The sequence below is a fragment of the Camponotus vicinus genome, unplaced genomic scaffold, assembly GCF_025532165.1.
Source record: "Camponotus vicinus isolate PSW18456_S1 unplaced genomic scaffold, iyCamVici1.0 SCAF_14, whole genome shotgun sequence".
Taxonomy (NCBI): domain Eukaryota; kingdom Metazoa; phylum Arthropoda; class Insecta; order Hymenoptera; family Formicidae; genus Camponotus; species Camponotus vicinus.
In genome coordinates, this window is record NW_028141950.1 from 3,821,119 (window position 1) to 3,845,056 (window position 23,938).

General features: G+C 39.1%; 2 protein-coding genes across 9 annotated transcripts in view; both read right to left on the reverse strand.

The window, feature by feature from the left end:
• Pcx (pecanex) overlaps positions 1–10,721 on the reverse strand; it is a 16,370-nt gene extending 5,649 nt beyond the window's left edge. The window contains exons 1-13 of one of the 4 annotated variants that reach the window (XM_083088809.1): positions 9,123–10,721; positions 8,671–9,048; positions 8,395–8,574; positions 6,964–8,026; positions 6,386–6,632; positions 5,703–5,981; positions 5,263–5,615; positions 4,993–5,136; positions 4,656–4,903; positions 4,290–4,549; positions 4,111–4,179; positions 569–3,864; positions 21–482 (exon numbers count right to left, since the gene is read on the reverse strand). In XM_083088809.1, the coding sequence (XP_082944935.1) occupies positions 21–482; positions 569–3,864; positions 4,111–4,179; positions 4,290–4,549; positions 4,656–4,903; positions 4,993–5,136; positions 5,263–5,615; positions 5,703–5,981; positions 6,386–6,632; positions 6,964–7,116 (5,511 nt within the window). In that variant the 5' untranslated portion in view covers positions 7,117–8,026; positions 8,395–8,574; positions 8,671–9,048; positions 9,123–10,721. Of the gene's footprint in view, positions 1–20; positions 483–568; positions 3,865–4,110; positions 4,180–4,289; positions 4,550–4,655; positions 4,904–4,992; positions 5,137–5,262; positions 5,616–5,702; positions 5,982–6,385; positions 6,633–6,963; positions 8,027–8,394; positions 8,575–8,670 lie in introns of all 4 variants that reach the window. The other 3 variants (XM_083088808.1, XM_083088810.1, XM_083088811.1) reach the window with 3 other exon arrangements.
• Positions 10,722–10,860: 139 nt separating this feature from the next.
• Tbph (TAR DNA-binding protein-43 homolog) lies at positions 10,861–23,679 on the reverse strand. 5 transcript variants are annotated; one of them, XM_083088835.1, is made up of 5 exons: positions 22,860–23,679; positions 22,145–22,272; positions 21,664–21,804; positions 18,398–19,391; positions 16,247–16,387 (listed from the first exon to the last, which is right to left on the reverse strand). In XM_083088835.1, exons 1-4 carry the CDS (start codon positions 23,095–23,097, stop codon positions 18,420–18,422), a joined length of 1,479 nt encoding a protein of 492 aa, XP_082944961.1. In that variant the 5' UTR covers positions 23,098–23,679; the 3' UTR covers positions 16,247–16,387; positions 18,398–18,419. The 5 variants fall into 5 exon arrangements, with proteins under 5 accessions (XP_082944963.1, XP_082944962.1, XP_082944961.1 ...); XM_083088834.1 differs by having other exon boundaries at positions 22,145–22,314; positions 22,860–23,666; XM_083088838.1 differs by lacking the exon at positions 22,860–23,679 and adding an exon at positions 22,608–22,760 and having other exon boundaries at positions 22,145–22,314.
• Between the last annotated feature and the right edge of the window lie 259 nt (positions 23,680–23,938).

Below are 23,938 nucleotides of genomic sequence, written 5' to 3' on the forward strand. Positions count from 1 at the left end.
AAGTATTACTAATGTATCACCTTATCTTGTTTACCAGCGCAATATTGTATCCAGTCGAGATAAACATTGCAGAAGCTGTTCCGCGTGATACCACTTGCTCGGAAGTCAAAATCTTCGTCGATATTCACGTTAAAAACAGGATCGAGATCAACAAAGTTTTTATCGAGTGTCGGTTTGAGCGCATCAACAATGTCCGGATTTTCCAGCCATTGCTTCAACTTGGGTGACTTCACGGCGTAGAAGACGATACTCTTAACGTAGTAAGTAACCAACACTTTGCGAAACTCGAACACTTGTAGCATAGACCCCGCCGAATTGTCGGAGATCGAGTATCCCTCGAGCACATATTTGGCGCTCGCAACTTCCCAAGCAAGCCAACGTTGACTGAAAGCGGCGTTCACGCTAAGTACGTTTGATAGGTGACCCATTTCGCAGCAGCAGCAGTTGTCGTTGTCTTCGATACCTTCCGAGATCGCTTCCACCTAAAAATAAATACATAAAAAAGTCATATCATTGTTATAATTTTAATTTAAAAAAAAACAATAGTATCGTATAATTTTAAATGTACCTCTCTTTGCTGGCAATATGTTCCTCGGAACTCGAGACCCCTAAGCTGAAATGTCACCAATCCATTACCCAATTGAACTATGTGCACCAAGCAGTTCAAATAATCTGACGCGAGCAGAAAGCAGTCTCCTTGTTCCACGTTTCCCCATCGACCGAGCGCGAGGTCGCCGCAAAGACTGTGCTGGAGAGAGCGCGTAAGTTGTTCGTAAAATATCGAGTTCAAGTTGTTATCATCGGCGCCCAGATTGCGCTCCAAATGCGAGGACATTCGTGTGTTCGAATGATCCACTCTCCTGGTCTTGTAGTCTCTCTCCCAGAACTTGACGGGTCGCACGTACGACGATATAAAGATCGCGCTGCCTAGCAACGGATTCAGAGGCGTGCTGAGCATCGCTGAGATGCCGGCCTGAAGGAAGAGCATCGCCGAATGCGGCACGGAGAAGGGCTGGGCGAACGCGTGGAATGCACTGCCCCAGGTGATTTGCCAGGGCGCGATGTACGTGACGACGAAGCGTATCTTGAGCAGCAGTTCGTAGATCTTGGCGAACGCGATCCCCGTAACAAAATAGTCCATCAGGAAGGTTTCGCTCAAATTACTAAAGTCTAGCTGGAAGAATAGTACCGCGAAGACTAGGACGAGGTAACGAGTGGACGGGTCCGAGTACGCCGATCTGAGGGACTTGAGACCGCACATGACGACAATGAGCGCGCCCACACTCTCGCCAAACTTGTCTGCAATCTTCGATGAACACTCGGTGAGCGCGCCCAGGAAGACGACCGGATAAAAAATGTTCCGTTCGAGAAAGCACAGGCATACGTATGCTTTTTCGAACCACATAATTCTCACTGGCTCCCGCACTTCGAATTGCGCGTGTTCATGGCTGCGCAATACTGGTCTCGACAGACACAGCCACGGCAGCTGTTTGCGCAATTGCGGCACGATGTAATGCAGAAGAAAGCCTAGGCAGCTGACGATGCTACATAATACTGGATTAAGTTCTGGTTGTAGGGCAGTAAATACCGTCGTACGATGAATACCGAAAGACAGAGTGCCGATTACCGCGCATACGATTACGTCGTTCTTCAGTCTGGAGTTTACGGTCGAACGAAGTTTTTCTGGTAACGGATCTACTAGTTCGGTATCCGACATTTGTTCGCCCACTTTGATCTTCACATCTTTCTTCCTACCAGACATCTTACTTTTGGCCTCCTTGTAGCTTGCAGCCACGTTGTCGCGTTGCGATGATGTATTCTCGATAATCTTCGCCTCCTTCTCCTCTGCGTATCGGTCTCCTATCTCCAACGGCCACAGATTCGCCTTGAGGATATCCCATATCACGGTTGGATCGGAGGACGATCGGCTCAGATGATAAGATATCGCGACGAGCAGACCGACGAATATGGAGAATAAAATATGTTGTGAGGATTTGGGCTCGAGGAGGGCACCATAGGCAAATCCGTAAAGGATAAGGACGGCGATTAAGCTGCGGCATAAACAATACAACGACGACACCAGACTAGTGGTCGCATTGCCACCGAATAAATGAATGTCCAAATGTTCGCAGACGTACATGAGGAACGTATTAATCTGTGGAAATAATCCTAAGGAGAACACAATCGGAAAGCACAGCAGAAATATTAGCAGAATGTTTCGCACTTGCAGTATAAGATCGTAATCGGCGACACGTAGTCCGTACACGCGAAAGTCAGACGACTTAAAGTTCCTCAGTATCTCGTTGAAGATCAGAATCAAACTCGAGCACAAGATGTAGTAAGCAGGCCTGGAGAACACTATAATACGATTGAAGCCGTGCGTGGGCGATGCGGCATCAGGCTGGACCGATTTGAGTAGCGAGTACTGACAGCCAGCCGTCACAAAGCAAAATATAAATGCAAAGATGTCCCGATAAAAACCTTGTTGAAGCAATAAAAGGCCCAGTCCCGCGACCGCACCTGCCAGGAATGTGGATACGATGGTCTCGAACACAGTCAAGTTGCGATCGAGCAGAGCTAACAGGGCGAGACGATCGAAGCGCACTTTGATATGTGGCAGCCTGCCAATTTTCCACTTATAGTAATGTCTGGTTTGCTTGGGCTTGGAGCCGTCAGAGCCGTCCAAGCCATCGACGAAACGATTCCATGATAAACTTGTGTCTATGTCGGGTTCCCGATGCGGCAATGTTAGTACGGGCATACGGTTATTAGGATCCGATTGATACTGGTTCATATTGCTCAGCAAATTCTGCAAATTCAATCTTCGATTTCTGTCGGCCATCGAGTCCGAGCGCGCGATTAGCGTATGATGAAAGTGTTCGCGCTCCGAATTTTCGCCGAGCGTGTATTGATTCGAGCTGCCGGTATTTGAGGAAATCAGATTCGATGGCGGTGAGCTCTGTGTCTTGGTCTGATTGCTGGCTGGACTTGATAGTACGGGCGGTGTGTCAATTATCACCGTCAGCCCGGCAGAGTTGAGCGATAAGCTGCTATAACTATTGCTAAGCGAATCAGCGAGTTCCCAGTTCGTAGCGTCGTAGTGTATATTCTGATTGAGTTGTTGTCGCAGTAGAGTATTTAACAATTTTTCATTATGCGGATTGGCGGGCATTTGTGTCATTGCCGTCGCGGCAGTCACGTCTGAGCCCTTTTCGTCAAATGTGTAAGCTAGCCAGCGACCATTATCGTCGCGAAAGTAATGCACAGCTCCTTCCGAAGTGTCATTTTGATTAGTGGCCAAGTGATACTCACCGCTTGAGATTAGACCAAATAACGCGGTCAACGGCACAACGTTATCGTCGCGATTGGCGATGCTGCGAGGTCCACGATGAGCACGAGGATGTTTTAATCGTCCATATCTGCTCCGAGAATTTCGATTTTCGGAGCTACGACTTAATCGTAGATCGGATGATGCGGCGCTCGATTGACCGGGCAAATCCCGGCCGGAATTGTTTAGTAACGCGGCTAGCAACGGTGGTGCCGGATTTGGTAATAACGTGCTCAGTTCATTGTTCGAACCGCTAGTTTGCTCGAATTTGCCACCTCGCCTTCTAGCCTTCTCCCGTCTTACTTCGAGATAACGTTTGAGATTTTCTCCCGGATGCTCGACGCTCGACACGATATTGTCATCTGTAGCGTCCGACGCGGCAGGTTTTGGACGGCTTTGCTTGGGAATAGCTCCTTGATGACGCTTGACGGCATTATCCACTTCTAGTTGCGGTAGCAATTTTCGCTTCACCTCATTCTCGATGCTGAGAGTCGTTGTACTGGACGATCCCGAATCGGGCTCTTTAGTGTGAAGATCTACACGCAAATCAGCATACAAACTTACTTAATTTTTGTTGATTTTATACTTTATGATCAGCGTTAAAAGCTTGCTTTTAAATTTTATGCTATCACGAACATCATATTCAATCTTATCGTGAATTAAGAATTATTCGCGAAATATCAAATATATAATATGCTCATCAGTCTGTCGCGAATGTGTCGTGAATTTTTAAACTTAACAATCTTCCCAGCGACATCCTAACTATAGTACGTCCAACTTACAATCTGTACTAGCCGTCTGTAGGCTTTCTGACGTATCCGTATCATCAGAGCGAGTGAAAGTCCAAAATACTGGCAGCACGAATTAGAAAAACGTATAAAGCTTGCATATAGCAAAAAATAATTGGACTAGAACTTTTTTCTTTACCTAAAAAACACGTTTTTGTTTATATTAAACTTACTCTTACTCGTCCACGGTTCCACTGGATAATCTCCGCTCTCGAACAACCAATCTATTCCAACTACGCTTCCTGAATTGAGAGGATCTTCCGCGTTCTTGGATTTATCCAGCCGTTTCTCTTTATTTTTTTCACCATCTGAAAATTCATGGCTACTTTGGCTGGCATTACTGTATCTTCTTTTCACGCCGGATTTTGATTCCTCGAGTAAAGCATCTCGAGAATTTGCTGAGTTGTTGTCTATTCCATTGTCATCGTTAAACCTAGAATAATATAAAAGATAATATTAATATATACAAGTTCGCTTTTTTAAATGTATATTTAATTAAAATATATTAGAATTATATTTTTTGATATCATTGAGAATACCTCGAGAATCTATCTTCGAATCTGCCAGCACTGAGACTTCTGTCTCTATTAGATGTAGCGTTTGTGTCGGTTATGTTTTTTCGCGTAAGTAATGGACTATAAGAATCTCGCAGACTAAATCCTCCCGAACTTTCATTGGCAAATTGTTCATCGCTCTGTTCAGCTATTGGATGCACTATTTCGGATCCATAACTATGATATGGTAAGAGCTGTAGTTGATTTCTCTTCAATGTATTTTGCGGTAAAACCTGTAACATTCATTTTTGTTTGTTTAAATATATATCTTGAAATAAAATATTTGCAAAAAGATACTTTATAAAATAATTTGTTTATATACCTTCTTGGAATTAATCGTCTCAAGACTTTGGGGATGAAGAGGCAGGTTGTTGTCATCAGAATTATTTATATTTTTACTAGTAGCACCAATTGTTTCAAGACTTTGTGGATGTATTAGTTGTTGATGCGGTTTTTTGTTAATAACCTTAAAATTAGAAATGGAATTTTTTTATCTTATTAAGAAAGTAAGCATTATAAAGTTTTCAAAGATTACTTACGTTTATATTCAAAATACTAATAAAATCTGTAGAGATATGTCGCAGACTTTTACCTCTAACGATTGCGGATGAGACGAGATCTTATTGTTGTCTGTATCTCCTTTTTTCGATATGATTTCTAAACTCTGTGGATGATCATTCATCAGATGTGGTTCCATTGGTATAGAATTGGAATTGAGTCTGCGAACGCTTTGGTTAGACTTCCAATATGGATAATCATCACCAGGATGTTCCAATTCCAACGAGCTGGTTTGTTTTATTTGGCTCTCCGATCCAGTTTTTCCGAGGCTGCTTTGCTTAGGATGTCGATTTCTGGAATCCTCAGGTGCATGTCGACATAACTTACGCGGTCCTGGTCGATCCTCCTCTGCTATTACTACACACTTTTGTCGTAACAATTTCCATTCTACAAATAAATAAATATTACAATCATTTATAATTATCTCTTTCATCTGCTCACATGCATATTAGATGTAATTAAACACTCAATTACCATTTATAATATTCTTAAAACGTGGCTCATGATATTGTGCGGAAACTAATTCAGCTTCATGCACATTAATGCTGGTCACCATTGGTTTATTAAGTTGCTGTGCCTCTTCCGAACTTTCTGAACTGTTTTTCCTATGTATCTCTACCTTTAAATCTATGGTCGAACTAGGTTTATCCCGATTATATTCCGATGTTATACTGTCTGCATCGGCATTCTGTATATTTGGTTCTATGAATGAATTACGTGATGAACATTCTACAGGTGGTGTATCTGTTTTACCTGAAGACAGATTATGACAAATATGTAAAAAAATATATTATACATGCAATTTCTATTTTCGACAGCAAATAAAAAAGTATAAAAAATAGGATATAAAAAAATTAAAATATATTAAAGTTATAATTAATACTGAATAGAATAAGTTGTACTCTCATGTAATATATTATATATTTTACTATTGAATTCAATCATATTAGATAAAAAACATAGATGATTCAAATCTTTCTAAACAAAAAGAATGATTTAACTCAGCTGTTACAATATAAGAATTACTAACTTTGTTGTTTCTCTCAAAAACCCAATGTTTATATATATGCTACTATTTTTTTCATATGAGAAATTCAATATGTATGTGATATTGTTAATTTAATCAATCTTTGAATTATGCAATAATTGAATTATACCATTCAAAACTTGCAGTTCTATGCCATGACCCATCTGATCTTGTGACTGTTCTCTGGATTTATTATGACCTGCTCGTTTCTTCTCGCTCTCAGATTTTTGCTGACTGATGGTTTGATTTGATTCTTCCAAACACTCTGTTGTATCATATACACAGTGTAGAGCATGATTCATACACTTTATTGTTCCAAAAACGGCGACAAACGATGAGCAATACGCCAACCAAACATATAACGTAGGAGGAAAATACTAAAACACACGAAATACTATCTTTAACATACTTGTCACATATGGCAAATATCATAAAAGCAAAAATAACACTTCTCGTTATACAGTGACACAAAGTCTGTATAAATACATTTTGAAAAAATTTTGATATTTATATCGTAACCATTATAACTGTGTTTCTTTCAAAAGTGGCACAAGTCAAACTGCGACGAATTTTCAAGTCTTCTGAAAATATATCTTCGCGCGATTTAATTTAAAAAAATTCATCCTACGAGAAAGTTGAAGACTCTTGTACAACTTTCAAAATAAACAGCTGTAGAAACATACAGGAGGATGTCCCCTTTCTTTTTACCAAGTAGATAGTGAACGGCAGGCAGAGCAGGAACAGCCAGATGTACAGGTGGAAGGTGTTGGAGAAAACATCGAGATGAGGATCGTAAAACCAGCCGCCCGTCAGGCTCGCCCAGACGCCTTGTCTCAGGATCTCCAGTGTTTGCGAACCCATGTTGCCAGTGGCCGAGGAGACCGAGCTGTCTCACCATCTTCCCATAACGTCCCTTAACGTCCAACGATCCTGCTCGCGACAACACTCGGTATCGTCAGCTCCTCGACACGGCCAGACGCGCGGCGAACAGCGAGACGACGTTGCATCTTATTTTGTGTTCCCGTTAATCGATGGATTTGGCGCACACACGACTCACGGTCAGACCACGCACCACCACAGATGCACCTTGGCCCGTGAAAACTCGTGGGAGAGGGACGGGAGATGTGTCACGGAGAGATGCGTGCGACTGTGGCGCCCTTACATTCGTTCTCGAAACCCTGTACCATTGTCAATGTCGATAAAATAGTTTACAATATTACCGATACTGAGTAACTGAAGTTTGCCGATACAGACCTCGAGGAAGTAACCTGTCTTATCGACGACACTTTGCGAATCCGGAGCAGGAGGCAAACTTGATTGCATTATTTTGCCAACATCTTACATCTAGCGTAGAAAATAAACTCCTTGGAACCGAACGAATTAAATTCATCCATGTATTTGTTGACAAAACTTTATCATGGTTTACTCTTGAAGATATTTTCTAAATTTTCATTTAATTTAAAATAAGGCTAGATACTTGTCAGCAATAACACGTGACATCAAATATTACGATAGAAATATTTATTAAATACTATCGATATATATATATATATATTTTTATATATAATATCTCTCTTTCTTATATATATAAAACAAGATATAAAACATATGCGAATGAAAACGCGTTTCCGATATAATATTTGTAATATGCAATTTTTATTTAGTAGCCGATTTTCTTGCGATTGTTTTAATGTCCCTTACGCACTCCGCATTCTGCTCAAAGCCCTCACATACGATGCCCGATAGGATACATGTGCGACGCATACCGAATCTGAAACAAGTAAATAAATTTTGTTATTGAAAAGACACGAATGAAAAGTATTTACGTGTTAATTTCTAAGGGACTTTTCTGGATTATTATAAATTTCTATTTAATAATATAACACAGGCATATTTTTTTATTACAGATATAATTTACATATAAATTAAGTGACAATAAATAGAGAATCATTACACATAATATACTTTCTTTTTTCGTCTTTTTAACAAAGCTACAGCTTCAATGAAAATTGCTGCTAATAAATCAAGTTAAATACAAATCTGTGACAGTTAGGTACTTTAATCCAACGTAAAGTTAATTTTCGTGAGGATAAGGCTTCCTGAAAAAATTAAACTGTATGATAATATGCTAATAATTACTTCGATCGCATCACACCCCTCGTCGCTTGTCATCGATTAACATTTCCGGATCCGTAGAGACCCTGTTTTCCAAATATAACCGCGTCCGCGTCGCCTCAGGATTTATCTCTTTTTCCGCGAGAGCAAGCACGGATTAATCGCGGATCAACCACTGTCGATCGCGACGCACGCTCTCGCAATCTGAAAGCAAAACCGCGATAAGACATTAAACTGTCCAGCGGACATCGCCCGGCATTCATTTATGTTTTTAATTTTTTTTTTCGCGGTCACGCTTACGAAAGAATCGCCCCACGCTTTCAAAAAGGCACTCGCTCCACACTTGTCTCTATAGCAACTTCTCTCGGCGCAGTGCATCATCATCATCATCATCATCATCATCATCATCATCATCATCATCATTATCATCATCTCATCATCATCACCATCATATATATCCCATCAAATTTTTTCTATATAATTCTCCTGTAAAAATATATATACTCCTCTCTCTCGCTCTCTCTCTCCCTCCTTTTACTCTCTCATCTCCTTTCACCTTCCTCTCTTTCTCTCTTTCGCTCTTTCCACTTGCATCATCAACTTGCCAACATTTGTTCGTTCGTCTCCATCCAAGAGGTACGTTCACGGACATCAACCATCACATATAATTCACCCAGGCTGTTGAACAGAATCGTACAGGATTAGTGTCTGGCGTTGATCTTCGAGGGTCGAACTAACTCTAGAGTACTAACATTCCAATTTACAACTTTGGTGTTTCGAAGGGTGGTGGGTGGTCTGTCTTACTGTTACTCCAGGACGTGATGTAAACAAGGAGGTACAACTTCCATACAGTGTGTATGTGTATGTGATCCTTCTCTCTTTATTTTTTTTTCTTTCTCTCAGACGCGTACAAAACACAAGCATTCCTCAAAATTCGTTGACAGTTCGACTCCATGGCTCGTTTCTGAATGAAGGTAGCGAGTGCGCGCGAAAAGTATGCCTGAAATCTCATCTCTCCTGCCGGTGATATCTAAGAAAATTGTTAACCGGCCGCGGCATGTAAGTTTGTTAAATGATGTGTTCTCAAACGTCAAAAAAGCATGGAACACGAATCTGCGTAATTCTTGCGTGTAAGATAAAACTTTGCGGCGAGAAGCAGCAAAACTGGATTAATTCGTTGCGAGAAGACTCTCCTCGTTCCTTGTTCTCCGAGAACGAGAAAGATCGAGGATAAGATGAAAACGTAAAATCATAAAGCCTTGTCATAACAAAGGGTTCTCTTACAAAGCCTGTTAAATATAATGAAAAATTGGTAACACGGGGAAGATGGACTGCGTTTTTCACGAGAAAAATAATCCGACAAGTACCGCTCGCAAAACATATGGCTACATATTGCTTTACGATTCACACCGGTATTTGTCGCATTATCTTTTTCTACGAGAGAAACTAGTCTATAGCGAGCGACAATTTTTATCGTAAAAATCACGCGAAGCATTCGAAAGAAAAGCTACGTTCCGAGAAATGTATGCGACTAGCGGGAGGGATCTTTTTTTTGCTTTATCGAGAAGAAAATATTGCAGATGATGGTGAGTGAAAAAAGTATAAAACAAAAAAAAATGATGACGGATAGGATATGCAAAAGGAAATTTTTCGTAAAAATTGCCGACAAGCCAGAATATCGATGACGAATTATTATTATTCTACTTGATGGTGTGAGACGTTATGAAGGAGAAATAAATGTCAGATCGTAATCACCTGTTGCCTCGAGGATCTGCGGACGTTTCCATAGCCTTACGTTCACTTCAGTCATCGTCTTCATTCAGTCATCAATCGAAAGGCTGGCTGTGCACTGTTACATTACTTTTCAAACTCTTCCACACTCGCTCTCTTTTTTACAGTTCTACAGATATAAACATCCTCCCAAAATTGTTATCTCACATTATCGCGACGTTCGGTTGCTTTTAACGAAACGCGAACAGCAACTCTGTTTCTCAACAAAGTTGATAATTCGTCAAAGTAAATGAAAACTTTGTGCATGCAGATATAATAAATATAATCTCGAGAATAATTTTGTTAATAACTTCGCATTAAAATGTAATAGGATAAATTAAAAATTTGTTCACGTTTGTATACATCGATTAAAAGTACTAATGAACCAAAATAAATGCGAAAAAAGTATGATGAAGGAGATTATCATTTTTTATAATTTTATAAATTTCAATATTTTCAAAAAATAATAAAAGCTTCAAATCTCCTCTGTTAAAGTAGAGTGGCTTGAATGGCAAATGAATATTTTATCATTTGTTTTTTTTTTTTTGATGAAGCTTAATTCGCATATATTTTCATCAAATTACAATACGGAATCGCGATTAGTGCATAAACAAAAATCAACTCCAAAGTTCGCAGGAAATAACACGGTATCCAAATTCTGGGACAGCCAACAGATATGTGATTATGTCGCTGATTCGTATTTAAAGGCACGCGAAGGAATCTGTGATACCCCACGGTGCTTGGGTCTTTTATTCTCGGCATAGTTTAACATACACTACAATCAACGGAGAACGTTACGGAGAGCATTGAGTATTTCGCATCACGGCAAACTTGTCGAGACATTTGACAATTTTATGTTAAAACTCGGGGTACGAATCGGGAAACATACGTACGAGTGCCGTTTGCGATCGTCGGATTAATATTCATACCTACAAAGTTTCGCGCAACACATGGTAATTCTCGTCATGGACAAAAGGATATTGCAACATTTTTTTCCAATGAATTTTGACACGCACAAAAGTTACGAGATCATACATATAAAAAAATCCTCGACATCAATTCTTATTCGACTGATTATTGTATCTTAAAAGAACGTCGGATTCGTCGGTTTCTGTCCTTTTTCGACGAGACTCCAAATCTCCTCTTCCCCCCGGCCCTTCCCCTCTAACTCAACAACCGAGAGATCGACGGATTAAAATCAACATTCTCACACGACACACGTCTCGGACTTGTCATGCACAGTTTTTCATTTCCTCTCTTTCTCTCTCTCTCGAGACACAACAATACCGAGCGATTTACAGAGCGCAACTAACTCTACAATAAAATTCGTTACATTTTCTGAGCGATATTAAAATTGCTTTGTATCAATCCGTATTTACATGCTTCGTAGATCACTTCCAAATCGTTTTGCAAGGCATCCTTTGAGCATCGAGCACTCACATCGCGCGCGAAACCTCACGAAACTAATTGAGGGATCACGAAGATGTCAACATCGTAGGCATCGCTATCTTAAACAATTTGAAAAAAAATACATGATCTGACAAGAAAGAATCGTAGGCAAACTTTATTTAAACTCCAATACAATTCATTTTTTATTCAATAAAGACGAAATATATTGGAGTTTAATTGAATTTTATATATTATCTTTTTAAAGAGAATATAGGATCTTATCTTACAACATATTTATATAATTTCTTTCTCATTTTCTTCAAATTAAACGCGAATATTTATACAATGTTGATTCTCTGCTCTTTTCTAAACAATTATCTGAGCATGTCATACTACCCTATGAAATGAAATTTGTGGGGAATATAGCGGATAAAAAATTAACTGCATATTTTATGCAAAAAGAAGAAAAAAAGTGTCTACGAATTTGATTGTCAGATCACGTAGTCCATAATCACGACTCACGCACGAATGTTCGAACTCAATTAACTATTGTCCAGTGTATGATCAACGATATCATCTTCTTGAGTCTTTATTTTATTCTATTTTTTATATCGTAAGGAACTGTGAATATATTCCCTGAAAATCTTTCCAGACGTTAAAAAATTAAAGCGCGAACATTCGTGCCAATTTAGCGACAAGCTAGGTACGGTTCTAGTGTCTGTTAAAAGTTGTCTTAAACTACAGCACTTTTATGTAGATCGATTTAACAATTTACAGACGTAAGAATGCGCGATCAATGAAATCCATACCGTCCCTCTCTTGACCGGAACCTGATTTAACTTTTTTTCTTTTTACATATACTACGTATATAAACAATCTCTTCTCGCGCGATCTCTAAGTATACATCAGACACACATTGGACGATTTTTTTTTGTTCATTCTCATCTAAGACTTAAACCGTATATAATTTCCCGCGCACGCTTTATATATTATTATTCAGTCATCGCACTGCTTCATCTCGCGCTGCAAAGTACACGCGTTCATTTTATCATTACTTTCGCTAATAGTAAAAACTCTGTCACGCCTGTAGTTCTGAGACGACCGTTAACAAATACATTCGACCGTCATATACACACATACACGTGCGTCGAACAATCCAATCGACGTTTTCATAGAGGAGACTTTTTTTTTTCTATACACGCATATCGACGAGAACTCACGCTATATAATGAGAGAGAAAGAGTGCGAGAGAGTATTATCCTTAGAAAATGGTATTATTAAGTAATATCTTGCGTCAAGTATAGGAAGTTTATGAGAAATCACCGTATGATAAATGAAAAGCACAACAGCACATACACCTCTTACAAGGATTATTTTATTTTTTCAATTAATATAATTAGATAATTAGTGTATTCTCTCTGAGATAGAGTTTCAATCTAAATAATTCTTTTAATGGTAGCGTACACAGTGATATCGCGGTGATGGATGCGATTTTTAAGTTTAATTACGACGTAACTATTCCGTATGTTAAAGTTATTGACTATAATTGTGAAATGTGAATAGCATTTTTACTCATCGTGTGTTGCTAACTTGTCTCTTTCTTTTTCTTTCTTTCGTTTTCTTTTTTTTGAAAAATAAATATTTTCAACCTGTATGTAAAGCTATTTCTTTTATTATTTTTATTATCATAGGAGAAACACTTTAAAAGTCTGTCCTATCAAAGATATTCACTCAAAACTTGCGGCACATTATACACATACATATAAGCAGAGTTCGGATCTCGGTGCCGTTTTCCCTACTTCAAGTGCATGCACTTGGAGTAGGGAAAACGGTATCGATATCCGGACTCTGCATATAAGACATCTAAATCGCGTGCGCGCGTTTTCTTTCTGTTGTTTGCTTGAAAGATCGCTCAATTAAAATAGAAAAATCTGATCAATTCAAATGTCTTCTTTCACGCGCAATCAATCAATAATTTTGACACACTTGCATACATCGGTGTAAAATTCTCACATAATAGACTACTTATGTGTTACATTTAAGATATTTGAAACATAAGTTCAAAAATCGGTATAATAATATACAATACGGATAGCTGCGATCAATCTCTAGGTGTCTTGCGAGTTACTCCAATACATTCATACGTTTTCAGACAGTCATACTTATCGCTTTATGTCAAGGAATCAATGTTTTAGCAATCTTCCACAAAATAGAAAAGTAACTATTGTAAGATATAATAAGATTGCGCCAACGGAGGTAACTTTGCACCACAATCAAAGAAAATTTTCAATCTGTTAATAATGCCTAAAAAGATAATCAAATTAACTTTGTTGATTTACTTTTTAGACATTTAAAAATGTATCTTTATTCTCGTATTACAAAATGTTTCTTGTTATATCAGTCTATTTTATGACATTTAATGTCAATATAACCATTGTCTGAGTTAAAATATCATTTATTCAGCATTATTTTTGAAAACAGACCTTTAAAGAATTGAATGATAAGAATTTGCTATAAAATAGTATGTTATGAAAAAAATTGTGAGATAAGATATTATGCATGTCAAAAAAAAGTTTTGAAAACTTTTATATAACTAAAGGTAAAAATATTTTAAAAACACACGACTGCGATATTTCAAGCCATAGACATATATAATGTATATTGTTAATTATATACATCCATGTTTCAAAGTATTCCTTTTCAAAAGAAAATTACTTTCATAAATAACAAAAAATTTGCATTTACACATCACGTTCCTCGAATTAAAAAATCCTTGGAATATGTGAATAATGTGAATATACGAAGAGAACAAATTGACTTTGTAACCTAGTCAAGAGATTTTTGTTCAAAAGAAACATCTTGTGTGGCTTTTAACATTGTCAAAATGTGATGGCGCGATTGATATATCTTATTATATAACGAATAAACTTTTTACAAACAGCAACGCCTGGCAATCCAACTCTCGACTCAACATGATAAATCAATTAATTGATTTCGTGTCTATTGCCATATTGCGCTTGATAATCATGGTTAACTGACATGATTTCGCTGATTCATTTTTCAGTCTCCTCTTTTCTATACGAGTGTATATATAAAGGGAAAAGAAAATTTACTAACCATGACTAACAATTAAACTAAAGATGCGATTAAATCTCAAATAGATTGGAAAATATTTACATTTCTAAAATCCCCTTTATATATTGGAGATTTGTGTGACGAAGAAAGACTTGATCTATTTCCAACTTTTTGATAATTTAATAATTGCTCGATTGCTCTCTCTCTCGAATGTGCTTAATTACGGAGAAATAATGCAAATGCTGCAGTCTTCTAATTATTATTTATGATGTCTATACGATGGCAGTAATGATTTATTTTATATGCGAATATATGTTTTTCTACATATTTTATTGTTTTTTTTTATCGTAATAATTATATAATTAATACACTAAAATAGTACAAGTCTCTTTCGGACTCAAAAATCTCCTAGATACTCTTAACATATAAACCATTCATGTACCAAACGTTACATTAAAAGCACATACATGTACGTTTTATATAACATTTTTTATTACATCCTTGCAACACTATATCGTTCACATACATTAACATCATACATATCGATTTTTTCATTAGCCGTTAGATCGTACGCTTCACACAAAAGCACGCATGATGATCGAAGCTATCCACGCATTACACGTAAGTCTAAACTCTTTTAACGAATTGGAATTGTGCTAATTCGTCAAACCATTAAGAGAGTGGGGAGAGTCTTGAAATATTATAATACACGCAGTAGTGGCAGATTAGTGCAAAACATTAGAAAAAATGTCAACGTACTATAGGCTCCGGTTCTTTATCCTGTTGACGGGGTCGATGCGCGTTTTTTTGTACTCTCGACCCGCCCCTCATTTGCCATTAGATTTGTCAAGGTTCTTGCGTCGGGACCCGTGGATAGAGGATCCGTTTGGTTTTACGAGTAGACTCACGGCCCCGGCTGAATTTACTCGTACTTGAGAAAGGTATTCGACTTTTGATCGCGCTGGCCCGGATGATTTTGCCAGGCGCCCTGAGATGCGTTTGGGTTATTCGGCCCGGGCCCACCGGTGCCGGGATTGCCGGTATTGCCGTCACCGCCGCCTTGATTCATCCAGCTGAGAAAGCCGGAGTTACCGCTGTTACCGATGCTGTTATTACCGGATGGCGGCTGGCCCGGCGGACCCGGCTGATTCGAATAACCCTGGTCGTTTCCCTGGTTTTGCAGGTTGCCGATCAGACCCCAGGACGCTTGGTTCAAGGCGGCGGCCACCAATGCCGGATTGACCGGCAACGCGGACAGATTCAAACCGCCCATAGCCAGCGGATTTGACATACCGCCGCCCCCGCCACCGCCATTGTTCTGCCCTGTAATACCTAGGGCCTGCAAATTCGGCATATCGAGATTGCCACGATTGCCTGGATTGTTCCAGCCGTTTGGGCCCATATTATTACCCGAGTGACCCATATAACGATTACCCTGATAATTGCCTTGCACGTTATTATCAACGGGTCCCGGTGCGCCCCTGCCACCCCTCATGTTTGAATTCACTTGATTGTTGAAGTTCTTATTATTACCCTCGGACTTGGGCGCGGCATTCGACACGTGTACCGATACGCCCTTAATAATGTGATCCTCGCCGCACAACGACTGGGCGACCTCGGGATCTAGGAAAGTGACAAACGAGAACGCGCGGAAGGGTTTCGGGATGAACACGTCCGTGACTTCGCCAAATTTGGAGAAATAGTCTCGCAGATCATCAGCAGTTAGGTCTTCTGTACAGCGGCCGACGAATACCTTGCAGGGTACTTGCTGAATCATTCCCTCCTACACACAAACGCACAATCAGTCAATCATGTACGACAGGTTCACAGTTATCCAAGTAAAACTTGCGTACAGTGCACATTACTCACAATCACCGGCGCCGGTAGAATCGCTGCGAGACATATACCGTTCGTCAAGAGACTGGCAAAATAAGTAATATAAGTACATTACAATATAGAGTTTATACATCAGAAAGTATATCATCACCAGCGTATTATACAATCAAGTTCCGTAGACACGCAATTTCTCGCTTTCGACTTAAGACTCTAACGTACCGTCGATTGCAACTAATCTGCACTAAACGTCAAGTTTTATAGAAAAAAAAAATTCTTACACATTTATTTATCGACTCAAGAAAAGATATAATATATGTATATATGTATATATACATTAAATGTATATATCGGTTGGCTCGATTTACACATATAAATCTTCTGTTATAAAAAACGAACACTTAAGCACTATATGACCATTTGAAATCCATGCATCAATATCTGTACAATGTTTTCTTTTTCATATACTTTTTTATATACTTTCGATGTAGAGAATTTCATGCTACATTACACTGTCTTAATTTGAATAATAAGCATATCTGATAAAATATGAACAGTTATTTCAGGTCAATTATTACTACTATTAAAAAACAACATATTTGTTACTTTTAACAAACTCCATGAATTAATGGGAATATATATTTATATCTATGTTTTTTCTTGTGCTAAAATTCAATCAATCACACTATTCTGTATAATATATACATATTGTTCCAACAATAATACATGTATAAAATAGGCAATTAAATTAGAAATACAGTTACTTTATAGCTGCTATGAAAGAATAAGTATCTACATATTTTACAAAACGACATACCACGCATCTATTTCGTTATTTTCTAAGAGATAATTCATAATAAAATTAACGTTCCATTAGTGTTATGAGAGAAAGTCAGAAAGTAAAGTTTTCTCATTTGGATTCAACTCGCTTTAAGTTCAACTACTCGATCTTTATAAAGGTGAGATTATTAATTTTTTTAATATTACAGTTTTGTTAAAATATTACATATATATAATGTATACATTCTTGCACCATTTTTTCAACATAGTCATCTTTTTCATTAAGACTTATTTAGAAAGTAGATCCATGCATCAAAATGCTGTTAATAGGATTCTGTTGCCACTTTTTATATCATAGTTTGATTGCAATCGCTTGCCATAAAAGTATCTTTTAAATTGTAGAAATAAATAAAAATCTGATTGCGATCAAATGATGCCAAGCATGAAGTGCAGGATGCGTGAACAAAATCTCACCTTCTACCGATAAGATTTTGATGCATAGATTTATCATCCAAATAAGTATTTCAACGAAGACAACTATGTTAAAGAATAATGCATATATATATATTTATATATAATCAAAAATGTAATATAAGAAAAAATAATGAATTAGGAGAACTTTACTTTCTGACTTTCTCCAGTAAATTAATTCAGATAAAAATAATTAAACATTAAACATATTCATCAACAGCAACAGTATTATATTAATAATCTAGCAATTTAATATGTGGATTATTAATATAATATTTGGTTACTTCTACGACTATGTTCAATAAAAGAACAATCAATATTTTTCATACAAAGAGAAAGAGACGTAATTATATCTCGATTAATATTCTATTATTTCATTTATAGAATAGAAATATATAAATAGTCTCCATTTATATATTTCTAATACACTATTTTTCACATCACATGTCTGGGAATACTTGTTTCACTCCCAACATTCAATCAAATGAAAATTACGCATTTTCTATTACGATTCCTACGATATTCCAAACGTATATCTGTCAAAATTAAGTATGTATAACAATATAAACTTTAACAGCGTATTCATAGATACGTGGTACGATTGAGGAATGTCTTGAATGCTGATAAAAAAGAAATCAGACGCGATATTCGTGGCGTATTCGTACACGTCACTTAATATTCCCATTGAAACATGATCGATTGTATTTACGATAGTCACGAGTTTCCTTGAGTTAGTATCTCGTGTCCGCGACGTGGTGGTGATCCCTCGACGGCCGATGCTTGTAATAACGATCGTAATAGTTCTCCTTTGCCGGGTATCTCGTCGGGTCGGCGTATCTACCATCGACCGCAGCATCGCGGTTGTCCGGTGCGGCGTAACGGCTGTCGATCTCGCGGTTGTCCATCGCATACCTGCCGTCCACGTGTTCCCTACCGTCGACGACGTAGCGCCTATCCATCTCCCGACTATCCGCCATGTATCTGCAATCCGCCTCTCGACCTGGATCGACCGGTGGATGCCGACTATCCGGATGCCTCGCGTCCGCGTAACGCACTTCCATGGCGTACCTGCACTCGGGCGCTGCGTAACGGCCGTCAGCTTGATCGTAGTAGCACCGTTGCTCGTACCCGTAATTGTTGTACCTTCCCTTGTCGGAGTACTGCTGTTCCGGGCAATTATCGACAACCGGATAAGCGGCCGCGCGTCCCTCGACGCCGTAATACCTCGGCCCGTATTCCGCATCGGAGGGTGGATACGCGGGATTGGCAGCGGGCGTCGCGGCGACGGCGGTCGCGTGCGGGGGTGCCATGTAGCCCCGCGAGTCGTAAGCAGGGGACTCCTCGTAGACGGCGTAGCTCGGCTTCTCGTTGTAGGCGTTATACGCTGCTTGCTGTTGGCCGCCACCGCCGCCGCCACCGCCACCGCTCTCGTACTTGTACTTGTTATCCTCGTAAGGGTAATTCGGGGGATACGACGGATAGTGAGTGGTTTTGTAATCGTATTCCGAGTCGTATCGAGGGAGAGGCGCGCTCGGAGGTGGAGCAGCCTCGGACGATGACGATGACGAGTTTACGCTGGCTACGTACGGCTTCGACGCCGGCACTCGGCGATTACTCGGCGTGTGCACCGGAATAGGTCGGTAGCACTCGTTACCGTGCTTACCAGTATCATAATGACGTGCCATCATTAAGCCATCAATATTCTGCAACCAGATTACACCAGCCCTCGACAATCACATACAGACTTGAATCGATATGTTGAAGCACACATACGCATTCGCTCCGCTCATCGCAGCTCAATCGTGGTAGTCGCGTGGTCAAGCTATGCAATCGGAAGTTATTTCCCCGCCGGTCGTCAAACGATTCGCAGAATTTATTCGCGAAATTCGCGCGACACACACACGCATACACATACACACGTGCACACGCATACACACACACGTAAGATTTGCGCTATTCATTCGCGAGGTTCTTCTCACATTATGCACTCATACTCAGCGTCGCTTCACAAAATCTTTCCACGTGATACTCATACTTGTTGAACTCTATCGTGTAATTATTTTTATTGGATAATCGTAACGATGTATCGCGGATCTCTCGCAAGAATATCAAAAAGATTGTTCCTAATAATTCTCCCGGAATCACGCGATTTTTCACGACTAAAGGAATTTGATCACGGCCGCTTCATACGCGAATACGAGATCTTGTATTTACATACTCCAGCAGCACACCAAGTCATACCTATTACAATATTTGATGTATCCACAAGAAGACACGCGCTCGAAAACGCGAAAATGTTTATAATTTCTTTAACACGATTACGCTCTCTCAGCGATACATTCCTTCTCATGATATTCTCATTCACGTATTTCAGAATACTACGCAATTTATATATCAAGTATTTTCATTTCTCAATATAAAGATTAGATGACTTTCTTTTTCTTCGTTATTGTGATCGAAGCTTGCGGGAGCGTCGCCACTATTAAGAAATCTTGAGAAAGATAACACACGACTTTATTTGAAGCTTGCTATGAGTCGGGTATGTTTATCGAGTCATTTCTCTCTGATAAGACTATTAATCATTCCTCTTTAAAGAGATCTCATCTCATACCGTTTAGAGAGACACAAACATACTATGCTATTTACGTATTCATGCAAACACATTATTAACATTGCTCTCTCCTCGGCGCGCTCATACAACACACTCGTATAAACATACATTCATACATACAGACAATTTGCATTCTTCCTATATAATTTCACCACTCGCCTCTCACACATTCATCTACTTATACCACAGCGAGTACGCCCCGTATGTATATATATATATATATATATATATATAGATTTTTATATAATATATTCAAAGAGTGTGTGAAAAAACATTGACATTTACGTTTTGTGATAAATGGGAATAGACGAGAAGTCTACAAGATATTATCCACGTGCTCGTATGCTTATCAATTTTAATTTGTTGTCTCTCACACAACATTCCATCATTTAAATTATTTAAAATATTACACGTGTGCTTATATCTGTACATACCTTCAAATGTAAACATATTTATAAACTAATGCAGGCAAAGCTTTAAAAAGATGTCTAATTGAAAAATTACATATTGCTTTGTATTTTCCATGTGTATTATATTATTTTTTTAAATAAAAATACCTTTTTTATGCAAGAGTTTTTTTTTAAACATTAAATCATTGAGAAAAAGTTTACAAACACGGCATTCGTTACAACTAGCATCGTAAAATAAAAAAAGTTTAACTTGTTTATATATATATTCATTCAATATTACATGCAATATGATATAGCCAGTAATGCTACAGAGATGATTCATTTTAATTTCAACAGACTGATAATTTGGGACCAAAATGCATGACAAGTTATTCTTGCTGTAGATGTAAATATGATAAATTACTTTGATATAATTTTTAAGTTTTGCTGCAGACTTTTCTTACTTTAGAAAATATGTACAAATCGAAGCCTTCAATTGAGGGAGAAAATATATCATTTCAAAAACAAAATAGACCAATTGTTTAACAATATCATGTACAATCTGAATTTTCATATTATTTAATATGTATTTAAAAATATATGCTATATATTACTATTATAATAGTTACTACAATAAATATATTAATGACTAATATAATATTAAAGTTTTATACACAATTTTTATAATTATGTTCAATGGCAACAGTAATGATTTCAATCATAAAATAAAAGCAGCATTACTAAATAATTGAACAAAAGAAATATAACAAGAAATTGCAACATTATTATTATTTCTGACAAAAGTGCAAAATACCCTTATATGTATTTTCTCTATTGCCTTTAAAATGATTTATTCACTCCTGATTGAAATATGTATCACACATTGATGTAACATTGATATTTCTATGTATTAGAGATAAAGCGATATAAAATAGCGAAAAAATCATAGAATCTGCATATAAGTTATATTCTTACCTTACTGTTGGGAACCTTGACATCGCACCATCTGCCATCTATCATATGACGTTGAGCGAGGCATCTCAACTGCGATTCATAACTTCCAAATCTAATAAAGCCAAATCCTTTGCTTTGCCCAGATTTTGCATCTTTCTTTACCTACAACAAAATTTTAATACAATCTTTTATAAATAAATACATTTATATATAAGAAAATATAATATTTCACTTTTTCTAATAATCATTTTTATTCTATTAGAAATGTAGCGCCCGTCATAAACAAATATTTATTTAAATTCAAATTATTCATTAATGAAAAACCGAAGTTAAAAGTTTTAAAAAGACACTGTAATCATATTTAAAGCTATAGCATTATTGCATTTATTTATCCAATAAATTAGTAAGTTACAAATAATACCGCCAAAATGCAGGCTTTCATGTTATTCTTCAAGCCCAAGCGCATATTTCAGCAAATGCAAGTACAAACGCTAAGACTCACCTGAGCCATTAAAACTTCACCAAACGTTTCGAAATACTCGCGCAAGTTCTGTTCGGTAGTTTTCCATGGCAAACCGAGTACAATCAAGTCAGTGCAACGCAACTTCGTTTCCATTCTTTTAGTCTTAGCTGTGGAATTTTCCAAATTGTCATCAGATTTACGTTTGTTCTCTGAAAAGACATAATAGATGTTCATGTCTAACGACTTATTATTTGGAGAAAAAAATAAAAGAAAAGAGAAAGAAATAGAGAAAAGAAGAAAGTTCTTTCGATCTCTGTGCATTATTCTTTAATATTGTCCAACATTTCGACAAATAATAATACAAATTATCATGAACTGCGAAAGTACAATTCCATCTATTTTCATTACAAAACATGAGCAAATACGGAGGAGTGTTTTCGAGACGAGTGTTTCATTAGCATATGAAATACTTCAAGCGTATTATTAAGAGAAGAGCGATTACTTTTGCAAATAAATATAAAGAGAAAAAGCACCAAGTCCATCAAACGAGCCCGATGTTCCCCGGGTTCACAGTGCTACTCCGTAGACATGCCTAACTTAGCGTTTCCCCGCAGATGCTCGTCACGTCGTCACGTCCTCCGTATTCGCGGCGACCCTGCTCGACATCGACGCCACGAGTGCGAGCAGCGCCCCCACGTTATAAATATACTACACGAGAACGAGAACACGTATATGTATGTACATATAATTATACCTTTGGGGAACACGCAGAAGTAGATCGCTTTGCCCCAGCCGTTCTCGGGCGGATGTAGACGACCGTCGACCAGTCGAACGCCGCGCATCGTCCGCGACTCCGGATTGCGATACTTGAGGCCGCAGGTGCCGGGGAACTGGGCGGACAAGGTGGTGAGCAGGAGCGTGGTGTCGTCCTCGGTGGGCAGCTCGATGGGCTCCTCGCCCTCGTCCTCGGCGACCTGGATGTAGGACGACATGCTGTCCCTGTCAGTCGTCTCGACGATGATCTCGCGGATGATCCCCTGTCAGCGGATCGGGCGACAAGATGCTCCCCTTTCTCGTCTCTCGCTCCTACCGACGCGTGCTCCCCTTCTCGCTCGCTCCCCCTCGGTCGCTCTCTCTCACTCTCTCTCTCTCTCTCGTTCACGCTCTCTCTTCTCCGTTTCTCCGGGTGTACTTTTGGCCCCCTCGAGCTTCGCTCGTCAGTCCCCGCGCACGAAGAGGAGAATACGAACAATTTAAAACTCGCCTAAGATACTCTCGCAACACAACAAACACACACGCGCTACGGTCGCTCGCACCCAGTCACGCAACACCGCACCTCTGTCTCTCCGCTCTTCTTCCACGACACGGCGGCGCTGCCAGCGCCACCGGAACCCCGTGTCCACGCCACGGCCTCTCGTCCGCGGAGGGATCTCGCTTCGAGGAGCCGATCCGAGGACGCGAGGACGCTGAAAAATAGCGCGGGGAGACGAGCGCGAGCCGCGACGAGAAACTCGCCGATGATCCTCTCGCTCCGACGATCCCCCGGGGTCGCGCGCGGCGCCAGATGATCCTCGCGGATTCGGCGTCGTGCAGTTGCGTGGCGCGGTCGATACGCGACGCGTAGGAATACATCCGTCGAACGCAGCGCCGCGCGCAAAATGCGCAAATGGCGACGGCCGGCCGTGTGTCATCGATTTTCCGGCGAGCGTCGCGAGCCGGCTCGTTCTTTCACGAGGTTTCGTTTTTTTGCGGCGACGAAAGAGGAACGATAACCTGATGCAATATTCGAGGCCACGTCGAATTTCTTCTCCTGTCGCGTATCATGAAAGTAGC

Excerpts from the sequence above, each read along its gene's own strand:
- Tbph (XM_083088834.1), bottom strand. The coding sequence starts at position 23,097 with ATGTCGTCCTACATCCAGGTCGCCGAGGACGAGGGCGAGGAGCCCATC. Across the intron at positions 22,315-22,859 it reads CTTCTGCGTGTTCCCCAAAG|AGAACAAACGTAAATCTGAT; the intron begins GTATAATTATAT and ends ATGTCTTTTCAG. Across the intron at positions 19,392-21,663 it reads TCAAGGTTCCCAACAGTAAG|AATATTGATGGCTTAATGAT; the intron begins GTAAGAATATAA and ends ATCTGGTTGCAG.